The sequence below is a fragment of the Hypomesus transpacificus genome, chromosome 9, assembly GCF_021917145.1.
Source record: "Hypomesus transpacificus isolate Combined female chromosome 9, fHypTra1, whole genome shotgun sequence".
Lineage (NCBI taxonomy): Eukaryota > Metazoa > Chordata > Actinopteri > Osmeriformes > Osmeridae > Hypomesus > Hypomesus transpacificus.
Window position 1 is genome coordinate 16,017,162 of NC_061068.1, and position 12,217 is coordinate 16,029,378.

Sequence of the window (12,217 nt, forward strand, 5' to 3'; positions counted from 1 at the left end):
CATGTCCGCCGAGATGTGGGTCCCCAGGAACTTGTAACTGGAGACACGCTCAACAGCCATTCCATTGATGTGGAAGGTGTCGTGCGTGCCTCCAGACTTTTTCCTGAAGTCCACGATGAGCTCCTTTGTTTTAGTGGTGTTGAGGAGCAGGTTATTTTCGGTGCACCATGTGGCCAGGTGCTGGATCTCCTCCCTATAGGCAGTCTCATCGTTGTTGCTGATCAGTCCAATCAGCGTAGTGTCGTCCGCAAACTTGACGATGGAATTAGATCCATACACAGGCTTGCAGTCGGAGGTGAAGATGGAGTAGAGAAATGGGCTTAGCACACAGCCCTGTGGTTCACCAGTGTTAAGTGTGATGGATGTGGAGCAGGTGAGTCCTGATCGAACATTCTGGGGTCTGTCAGTTAGGAAGTCCAAAATCCAGTTACACATTGAGGTGTTGATTCCCAGGTCTCCAAGTTTGGTTATTAACTTGGTTGGGATGACAGAGTTAAATGCTGAGCTAAAGTCAACAAACAGCATGCGTGCATAAGCGTTCTTATTATCCGGGTGAGTGAGCACAGAGTGGAGTGCCATCGAAACGGCATCCTCTGTGCTCCTATTGCTGCGGTAGGCAAACTGGTGAGAGTCCAATGTGGATGGTAGAGAGTCTTTTAGGTGTTCCAGGACCAGCCGCTCAAAGCACTTCATAACGATGGGTGTGAGTGCTACAGGGCAGTAGTCGTTAGGGCACCTCAGACTAGAGTGTCAGAGTTGGGAAAGTGTCCCTCCATCTTTAGCTTGTAGCAGTGCTTGGCCTTTTTGATGCCCCTTTTCAGGTTTGCTCTGGATGTGCTGTAGGCTTGTGCATCTCCTGATCTGAAGGCAGTGTTGCGTGACTTCAGCAGGAGTCGCACTTCCCTGTTCATCCATGGCTTCTGATTTGGGTATGTGGTGATTTGTTTCTGGGTTGTAACACTGTCAATGGTGGTATTGATATGATCCAATACAGAGGAGGTGTAGGAGTCAATGTCCGTGTGAGCGCCACTGGTTGCCTGAGAAGCAAATACACTCCAGTCTGTGTGTAGAAACCTTTCCTGGAATGTGGAATCTGCCCCCGCAGGCCACACCTTGATGGTCTTCACTGATGGCTGCACACAGTTGATGAGGGGTGCATATTTAGGGGTGAGGAACAAAGAAACGTGATCTGACTGCCCCAGATGGGGGAGGGGTGTCGCAACGTAAGCTCCAGCCATGTTTGTGTAAACATGGTCTAACGTTTTGTTTCCTCTGGTGTGACAGGAAACATGCTGGTGAAACTTTGGTAGCACTGACTTTAAGTTTGAGTGATTAAAGTCACCTGCGACAATAAACGCAGCTTCCGGGGGAACAGTCTGTTGTTTACTGATGGCTGTGTAAAGTTCTCTCATAGCAAGCTTGGCATCAGCATCCGGGGGAATATAGGCTGCAGTTATAATGGTGGAAGTAAACTCCCGCGGTAGATAAAACGGTCACATTTAACCATGAGAAACTCAAGGTTAGCTGAACAATGACTCCCAACAATAGCAGAGTTTGTGCACCAAGCTTTGTTAATGTAAATGCACAATCCACCACCTCTGGTCTTACCGGAGCCATCTAATGTTCTATCCACCCGGAGCATGTGTGTTCCGGTATTCCGCTGTTTAACCAGGTTTCCGTGAAGATGAGGACATCATGAGAGGCTAGACCGTGATGCGGGGTGTAGGGCAGTGCATAAACACTGGACAGAGCAGGCAAAACTGGGTTCAAACAAAAGAAACTGGTTTATTTACCAAAAACAGGTCAGGAAGCAAAATAAAAGTTACGTCAGGCACAAAAAGGTTGCTCCGCGCCTTGGATCCTACCAAGGGTATCAAAACTCATAAGTCTGGCACCGACCTCTGCTTATGCCAGGTACGCTCTCCTTCTCTTGGTCTCTGTATCAAGCCTTTTGTCCTCTCTCCCTCCCCCGCCTGTGCTCCTACCTCAATCAGAGGACTAAGGCATTTGCAGCTGTCGGCGTGGTGCATTCTGGGAGGTGTAGTTCTCGCGTCAGCCATCTTGTGGCATGGTAGCCATTCGCAGAGGGAAAACGTACCGCCCCTCTAAAACACGTCCTCTCGTGATGCCACTGTTCAGGTAACCAAATGTAATTATAGCTGATTTGGCCAACATCTTCAGACAGCCACTGTTTCGTGGCCTATCTTCCTCATTCCCTTTTGAGGTGCAAATTGGGGTGATGGGTGAATTAAAATGAGAAAGGAGTTAAATTGTTGGTTGCATTTGAAGCGTGATGTTTTACATCCAATAACAGTTATAATATTACAAATAAATTAAACAATGCACAGGCAATTTAGTGATATTCCCCCAGATGTGACACCAGTCACGAGTACTACAATGCTGCCAGTGGAACTAAGAAGAGGTTGAAAAGACAAAAGGAGGTAGAGAAAAACATGCTGGTACTGTAGGCTTGACAAACAAGAAGAACTGACCCGAACAGAAAACACAGGGATGAGGGTAGGAAGGAAGATGGGAGACAACTGGAGGGGGTGGAGACAAACATGAGATGGGTGAAACAGATCAGGGTGGGAAAGGAATATATTTAAGACATATGACTTCATTATATTATGGTATGATGTCTTGGGATGGCTTATGATGTTCTGTATCCGTCCCTGTGGTCAACACCACTGTCCCTGCATCAAGGGTTGAGTATCAGAAATACCGTATTTTCCGCACTATAGGGCGCACTGGATGATAAGGCGCAATGTCAATGAATGGTCTATTCTCAATCTTTTTTCATATATAAAGCGCACCGGACTATAAAGCGCATTAAGCAAAACAAAACAGTCAGATAAGTCAGTCAGTCAAACTTTATTAAACGTGTTCACAATAACTCTTAATATTGTTCAAACGTTAATGAGCGTATTCACAATAACTCCCAACATTGGGCTCCTTATACACACACACTGTAATATTATAGTGAAGCACAGTATGTATTACTCCGCGACACCTCTGACTGCGGTAGTCGTAATGCTACAAGCGATGTGGCTTTGAAGTTTACCAAAGTCGTTCTAAAACATTTTGACAGAGTGCCGTGCACCACACAAAATCGCTTTGAGGTCAGTAAGCACAACCAGAATTAATCCATATATAAAGCACTCTGGATTATAAAGCGCACTGTTGTTTTTTGAGAAAATTAAAGGCTTTTAGGTGCGTTTTATAGTCCGGAAAATACGGTAGCCAAAAAAGTGTGCTGCCTTGGGAACTGACAGACCTTCTATTGTATGCAGTATGTAATACTTTCTTGGTGTATTGTACTACTATTTAACTAGATGTGTAATTTCTGACATACTATAGGATGGTAGGATTCAGATTGAGATAGAGGGAACTCAAACAACCAAGACAGACAGTCTTCTACCTCTAGAAGATAGTAGTGTTTGTAATCCATATCATGATTACCCTCTACAGGCTGTCAGGCTGTCACATCACAGAGGAAGGCTGTGCTTCTCTGAGCTCAGCTCTAACGTCAGCCTCCTTCCTGAGACAACTGGAGCTAAGTAACAATGATCTGAAGGATGCTGGCATGAAGGTGCTCTCTGCTGGACTGGGGAATCCACTCTGCAAGCTGGAGACACTGAGGTCTGTATTTGTGTTCTACATGAGACATTAGTAAAGTTAAAATGTCACACCACACACTGATTCACACACCACACACTGGTTGTAAATTTGTGGTCTATTAAAGGTACAAGGGGGCCGGAAAAGACTATCCAGGGCAGGCCAGGTTTGTCGTTGACAAGGCAGAGCTATTCAGGTACAGGGCAGCAGGCAGACTCAGAGTCAGGGCAGGCAGGATGTAAGGACCAGGGGAACTAAGAGGCAGAAAAGACTAAAGGAGGTAGAGAAAAACATGCTGGTACTGTAGGCTTGACAAACAAGAAGAACTGTCCCCAAACAGAAAACACAGGGATAAATGAGGGTAGGAAGGAAGATGGGAGACACCTGGAGGGAGTGGAGACAAACATGAGACGGGTGAAACAGACCAGGGTGGGACAGGAATATATTTAAGACATACTACTTCATTATATAATTGTAGACAGACAGTATACTGACAGACCTGCTATTGGATGTAATATGTATTACTTCCTTGGTGCATTGTACTACTATAGCTCTGGAAAGAATTACGAGACCACTGCACCTTTTTCTTCCCTTTTTAAAAAAGTAGAGAAGGACGATTTCACCCTTCTGTTCCTCCCTCCGTTTGGTCCTTCTCCACTTTTTTAAATAGTAAAGAAAAAGGTGCACTGCATATACAATTTCAGACACTATAGTTTGGTACGATTCCATTTGAGATAAAAGGAAAGTCAGCAAACCTGGACAGACAGTCCTCTGATTGATCAAAACTTCTTGGTGTTTGAGAGGAAAATTAATATATTCATTTCTACATCCAGAGGGTATTAGTGTTTGTAATCCTTCTTATAATCATAATACATAATAGAAGTACCTCAGGATGACCACATGATGTCTCAGTATACAATAGACAGGATCGTTTTCTGGAATATTCCAAAGGTTCAATCCAGCTCAGTGAAATCAGCTTCTCAGGCAGCTTAATGTTTCACATTGGTTACTGACTACCGTCTCATTGTATTCAAATAAAATATGACTTGTATAGCCCTTTCTACAAGCAATGTTGCAGAGGGCTTCACACACGCCCATAGAACTGCCCTAAACCAACCTAATCTCTCAAGGAAGTGTCGAGGAAGTTTTGAAGACACTGCGTGAATAGTCAAGATGCCGGATTAATACACATTCTTTATTCTGTACAGTACATTACCAAACAGAGCGCTCAGTGCCCAGTCATACCGGACACATATTTTCTAGTACAATTAGCTCTTCCATGTACCCCGCTGCTGCTCTCGGCCACCTGAGTGAGGACATGGGAACCTCATCAACCACCGTCCCAACAAGTCACAACAGGCACGCTAGTTAGCGAGCTCTAATATTTACACTAATAATTAAACATTACTATACATTTTACAACATTAACTTGGTTACAAAACATGAACCCGACATTTCACCACAGTTCTCTAACAATTTTCAGACCCGAAGACAACATACCTCGCTCGCTGGAGGTCAAGTCGAAAAGAACAATCTAACTGCGAGAACACAGATAACGGGCGATGGGTCAAACCAAAACGCGCATACATTTTAGACAAACATACATTTTACAAATACATATCATATATGTGTTCAAAGGTCTGTACACCAACAATTTGATTTATGTCTGTAATGTACTTAAAAAACAAAAACACATTGAATTTTTGACCTTGACATTAAGTAATCAACCTCCCCCTCTCCATTTGACCCACTTGACCTGGTCCTCATGTACAATCCAGTGTGTAATCTAGGGGAACAACATTCCACTGCTACATCACCACAACACCCATGGGAAATGATCAGACTGATATTCTTTATTTCTACCTCTAGAAGATAGTAGTGTTTGTAATCCATATCATGATTACCTTCTACAGGCTGTCAGGCTGTCAGATCACAGAAGAAGGCTGTGCTTCTCTGGGTTCAGCTCTGAAGTCAAACCCCTCCCTTCTGAGAGATCTGGATCTAAGCAACAGTGACCTGAGGGATTCAGGCATGAAGCTGCTCTCTGCTGGACTGGGGAATCCACTCTGCAAACTGGAGACACTGAGGTCTGTAATCATGTTCAGGGACAAGTAATAGTTACACATTCAATCACAATTGCATGTTTGATTTTGATCATGTGGTTGCTTATTAGTTACATTGAAACTGCATGTCAGGAATGAGATACAACCATGAGCATTTTTGTGGGAGAGATATTGTTCCTTTGACAAAAGAAATATCTAGCATTATATTGATCAATTCTTAAGAGTTTAACACAGTAACACAGTACACAAACACCATTTGCTAGACAGCTCCATCTAGTTTCCTAGACAGAACTGGAGAATCCGGTGACATCAGCACTTCCCAGCTGATGCACACTGAAACCCACAGAACTTCAGACAACACATCATTTTATAATACATCATTCTCAAGAGTCATTGGTCCGTCCCACAATCACAAGACAGACACACAGCTGTCCCAGGGCCCTTCAGTCATTGGCTCACTGCACATCAAAGACTTCAATCCAGTACGATCAGTCTAACCAATCATTTGGCTTCGTTATGGATACAGGGCAGTGGTCAAATCTGTGGTAAGTCAACATGAGGTGGTTGGATGGGCCGTAAAAATAGATTCGAAATATAAAGACACATACCAAAATTATGTAAGGTAAATACAACATTATTTATAGTAAATAGACTTAATTACAGTAAATATAAAAATGTATGATATTACCAAAACCTTGCAGTAAGATATGAGCCGAAGATGCATGTTAGGTAGCGTCAAGGAAGAAAAAGCTGTGCTTAGGACTATGGACTCGACAAAGCAACCTGAGGAATATTTCTCATAAATCCTAACTGCCAAGTGCAGAATCACCAGTTAAAAATGCAAAAGATACGCTGCAGTCTGCCCTTAACCTTGGCAGTGACAGCAGGGTACCAGATGGTGATGGAGGAGGTGAGGATGGACTCAATGATGGCTGTGTAGAATTGCACCATCATTGTCTTTGGCAGGTTGAATTTCTTCAGCTGCCACAGGAAGTACATCCTCTGTTGAGCTTTCTTGGTGAGGGAGCAGATGTTCAGTTCCCACTTGAGGTCCTGGGAGAGGATAGTACCCAGGAAGCAGAAAGACTCCACAGGGTTGACTGGGGAGTCACACAGGGTGATGGGGGTGAGTGGGGCTGTATTCTTCCTGAAGTCCACAACCATCTCCACTGTCTTGAGAGCATTGAGCTCTAGGTTGTTCCGGCTGCACCAGGTCACCAGGTTGTCTGCTTCCCACCTATAATCAGACTCGTCTCCACCAGAGATGAGCCCAATGAGGGTGGTGTCGTCCGCAAACTTCAGGAGTTTGACAGACGGATGACTGGAGGTGCAACTGTTGTTGTACAGGGAGAAGAGCAGAGGGGAAAGGATGCAGCCCTGAGGAGATCCGGTGCTGATAGACCGGGAGTCAGAGACTTGTGTTCCCAGCTTAACGCACTGCTTAGGGCTAGTGCTGACCTTGTGCAGGCGGCCACAGATAAGATTCTAGGTGTGGAGTCATAAACAGTGCATCTTGACTTGTAGCTCAGGCCTCTGCCTGCGAAGGACGATGCCTGCCTCCAGGTGGCCTTCTCCCTCACTCCTCAGCCTCTGTCACCCAGATCTCACACTCAGGCTCAATAGCTTCTATCGTTTAGTGGTAATAATACTAAGCCCAACTATAATAAGTCAACAGCTTAACATATGGTTTCCAGTGATATAAAATAATACTAAAAGGGGTAAAAAAAAGGTTTAATTTTCAATCAGATAAATCTATAATCATATCCATCTTCATCGTTTCAACAGTATGGTGTCAATTTCCACATCAGTCCCTGTGGTTGATGCCTCTTCCACTGCATGAAGGGTTTTGGATTAGGAATAGTAAGAAGTGTGCTTGGTGTATAATACTACTATGTTACTGGCTAAAACAGCCAAAACATGAAGCATACATTGTGAAAAAGCTAATAAGTGCCAAGTGGTCAATCCAAAAGAGCATGTTCAATTAATCAAAATAATCCTCTAAAGTGCTTGAGTGTACATAGTGGAAAGCAAACAACAATAATATAGTTCACAGCAAGTTCAACCAACAAGTGACCAACAAGTCCCTCAATAGTTGTCATTGTGTTCCTGGAGGAAATAAGCCAACATCTGATCCAACAAATCTTTCTGAAGTGCTGGTGTACTCCCGGAATAAGTGTGCCTTTAGCCTTTTCTTGAAGGTGGGGAAACAGTCAGTGTCTCTGATGGAGGTTGGGAGATGATTCCTCCATTGGGAGGCCAGACAGGAGAAGAGCTTGAGTTGGGAGCGGGCGCTCTTGAGAGGTGGGGCCACCAGACGGTTGTCAGAAGAAGACCGTAGGTGGCGGGTGGGGGTGTAAGGCTGGAGGAGAGACTGGATGTAGGCAGGTGCAGTCCCATTCACCGCTTGGAAGGTCAGTACCAGGGTCTTGAATCTGATGCGGGCCGTGATGGGTAGTCAGTGGAGGGAGATGAAGAGCGGGGTGACATGGGAGCGTCTGGGTAGGTTGATGGTAGCATTCCATCTGAGATGCAGGGATAGTATACTGGCCCACGATTTCTGTCTGTATTGCACCTTGCGTATGCGTACATTTAAAGGCCAGGGAGACGTGCACAAAGTAGGCACCAAACGAACGCAGGATACGTGCTGCAGCCATTCAGCTTGTGTACACGTACTTAGCGTGAAGTATATTTCAGCCGTAACTGTCAGGTGCAAGGCTGTTCTTTAGGAAGTGAAACACACTTTTAAGGTCATTTAAACAGATCACTAAAGATAATATTGGCCATTATATTCCTTGAGGTTGGTTTTGCTACATGTAACATAAGATGAAAGCAAATAGAAAACAGAATGCAGACAAGAAATGAACAACTTTAAAATACACTGCTCAAAAAAATTAAAGGAACAGTTTTTATCAGGGTATGGCATGAATTAAATTGCAATTCTCTGATAATGATCTGGTCAGTTAAGTAGCAGAGGGGGTAGTTAATCAGTTTCCGCTGCATTTGTGTTGATGGAATAAACAACAGGTGCACTACAGGGGCAACAATGAGCCGACCCCAAAACAGGACTGGTTTTGCATGTGGAGGTCATTTCAAGTTTCTCCCTCTTCATCTCTTTGACTGGTTTTCCACTAGTGTTGGCTTTAGCTCTACAACAGTAACGTGAAATCTGTGTTGTTGTATGGCTCAGAGTGCTGGCGAGTAACATTTACATTTATTCATTTAGCACACGCTTTTATCCAAAGCGACTTCCAAGAGAGAGCTTTACAAAGTGCATAGGTCACTGATAATAACAACAAGATAGCCCCAAAGCATTGCGGGTAGCCAAAACAAGCACACATTGTGAACAACCAAAAAATAAGTGCCAAAGGGAAACACCATAAGAGCATGTAGTTAGCAAGTTACAATTTAAACAACATGAATCTGTAAGTGCAAGTATACCTGTAGAAAAAACAAGCAACAGTAAAATAAAAATATAAGATTAACTAAAAAAAAAAAGTCTAAGTAAGTCAATGTGATCCTTGAGTAACATCTTACGACATGAAAAACGTCAAAGCCTTCCACAATGGATGCCTCAGGAAACTCTGCCGAATCTTCTGGCCTGAGAAAATGTCCAATGCACATTTATATAAGAAGACTAAGTGCAACAGTGTGGTGCTAGAGATCAAACGCCGCTCGGACACGTTCTCAAGATGGACCAGGACCGCATCCCAAAGATCGCCCTACGATGGACTCCACCTGGGAAAAGGAAGCAAGGCTGCCCAAGAACACCTGGCGGCCAAAGGTGACAGCGGAGCTGAAGGAGATGAACCTAACCTGGGGCACAGCTTGGATGCACAGCATCCAAGACAGGTCTAGATGGAGGCAGGTCGTTGAAGCCTTATGTCCCATTAGGGATGAAGAGGATTAAGATAAGATAAGTTGGCTTTAACTAGAGTCATTATCACTACTGGGAGCATGAGAAGATTTCTTAACCTTACAGAAGTTGCACAGATTGTCCAACTCCTCCAGGATAGCTTAGGGTTGCCACCTTCAATACAGAAAAATAAGGGACGCCTGCCGCAGCGGGGGCCACACCCCTCGGGGCCACGAAGACCGATGACGTGCCTGTGGTGGTAAATCACAACGTAAAACATGTTTTATAAAAATATTAAGATTGATACATGGACATTATAAAAAGATATCTGCTATTAAAATCAGTGTGAACAGATGCACTCAGTCTCTCTCTATATCACAACTCAAGTGGTCATATCGTCATAGCTGAATACACAGCTATGATGATAATAAACATAGGCCAACAATGTTTGACAGTGAGACCACAAAAAAATAGGCTTTTGGAGGAACTTGTGAATTGTAAAACATATTACATTTGTTTAATTTAATTACCATTAAATTAAAAAATACTTTGATACTCAAAAGAGTGTATTGTAAAAAATATATATAGTGCAGGAGACTTGCAAAGGATCTTCCATGAACATCATGAACTTGATAACAGCAGTGGACCAGAAGTAGTAGTGTGCAGTATTGGAGCATGTCTAGCCTACTTTCTTTAATAAGTGTACTTCTTATTACGTGGGGGGGGGTATCTGGAGCTGCCTCTGCCATTCTTTCAAATCGACTCACCGCCAAGAGACCCGCCCTCCTCTGACTCTGATTGGCCGTGATCCTGAAACAAACCGATCAAACCAACGATGGCAGCGAGTATTACCCAATCAGCAATTTGTATTGATTCAAAACGGGACGCACTCTCTCATTCTCAAATACCGGACGATTACGTATTTTAAGGGACGGGAGGCAACCCTAGGATGGCACATTCACACGTGCCGTTGCAAGGAGATTTGATGTGTCTCCCAGCACAATCTCCAGAACATGGAGGAGATTCCAGGAGACAGGCAGTTTTTCTAGGAGAGCTGGACAGGGCCGTAGAAGGTCCTCAACCAATCAGCAGGATCGATAACTGCTGCTTTGTGCAAGGAGGAACAGGTTGAGCCAGAGCCGGCCCAAGGCATAAGCAAACTAAGCGGCTGCTTAGGGCCCCCATGGCCACCAGAGGGCCCCCAAGAGCACATGAAACTACAGCTTAATTAAAAAATGATATATATTATGTTAATAGTAATTATACAAATTCAGAGGGGCCCCCAAATCAATTCTGCTTATGGCCCAATAAAAGCGTGGGCCGGCCCTGGGTTGAGCACTGCCCGAGCCCTACAGAATGACCTCCAGCAAGCCACTGGTGTGAATGTCTCTGCCCAAACCATCAGAAACAGACTTCATGAGGGTGGCCTCAGGGCACAACGTCCTGTACTTTGTAAAGCTCTCTCTTGGAAGTCGCTTTGGATAAAAGGGTCTGCTAAATGAATAAATGTAAATGTAGTGTGCCCTGTGCTCACTGCCCAGCACCGTGGAGCTCCATTGGCATTTGCTATAGAACACCAGAACTGGCATGTCCCCCACTGGCGCCCTGTGTGCTTTTCACAGATGAGAGCAGGTTCACCCTGAGCACCTGTGATATACGTGAAAGGGTCTGGAGAAGCCAAGGAGAACACTGTACTGCCTGCAACTTCATTCAGCATGACCGGTTTGGTAGTGGGTCAGTGATGGTCTGGGGAGGCATATCATCTACCTGCTGCAGAAGGCTTATTCCTCCCTGGACAGACCCAACACCTCAGTCCGGATCATGTTCTTCAACTTCTCCAGCGCCTTCAATACCATCCAGCCCAGACTGCTGAAGGCCAAACTGGAGGGCACGCAGGTGAGTGCTCCCCTCATCACTTGGGTCGATGACTATCTGACGGGCAGACCGCAGTTTGTTAGATTACAGAACTGTGTGTCTGATCGTCTGATCAGTAACATCGGGGCCCCCCAGGGAACTGTGCTGTCCCCCTTCCTCTTCACCACATACACTGCTGACTTTCAGCACTGCAGTGAGTCGTGTCATCTACAGGAGTTCTCTGATGACACGGCCATTGTAGGGTGTGTTAAGGGCGGGGGGAGGCTGAGTACAGGGACCTTGTTGACCGCTTTGTGAAGTGGTGTGGGGAGAACTGCATGCAGCTCAACGTGGCGAAGACGAGGGAGATGGTGGTGGACTTCAGGAGGAACAAGCCCCTGCTCTCTCCTGTCTGCATCGGTGGGACGGATGTGGAGGTGGTGTCGGCATACAAGTACCTGGGTGTCACACTGGACAATAAACTGGACTGGTCCACCAACACACAGGCCGTCTACAAGAAGGGCCTGAGCCGGCTTTACTTCCTGAGGAGGCTCAGGTCCTTCCACGTCTGCAACAAGATGCTGCAGATGTTCTATCAGTCTGTTGTGGCGAGCACCATCTTCTTTGCTGTGGTGTCCTGGGGTGCGGGCATCAAGGCAAAGGACGCCAACAAACTGAGAAAACTCATCAGGAAAGCAGAGTCTGTGGTTGGCTCTAAGCTTGTCACCCTGGAGGAGGTGGTGGAGGACAGGCAAAACTCCTGGCAATCATGGACCATCCCTCTCACCCCCTCCACAAAACCCTGGACAAGCTAAGAAGCAGCTTCAGCCAC

The 12,217-nt window shown here is 45.2% G+C and overlaps 1 protein-coding gene across 4 annotated transcripts in view; it reads left to right on the forward strand.

Annotated features, from left to right (window-relative positions):
- LOC124471294 (NACHT, LRR and PYD domains-containing protein 12-like) overlaps positions 1-12,217 on the forward strand; it is a 99,706-nt gene that overhangs the window by 45,719 nt on the left and 41,770 nt on the right. For all 4 annotated transcript variants that reach the window (XM_047025739.1, XM_047025738.1, XM_047025741.1 and 1 more), the window contains 2 exons: positions 3,469-3,639; positions 5,529-5,702. In XM_047025739.1, the coding sequence (XP_046881695.1) occupies positions 3,469-3,639; positions 5,529-5,702 (345 nt within the window). The remainder of the gene's footprint in view (positions 1-3,468; positions 3,640-5,528; positions 5,703-12,217) is intronic.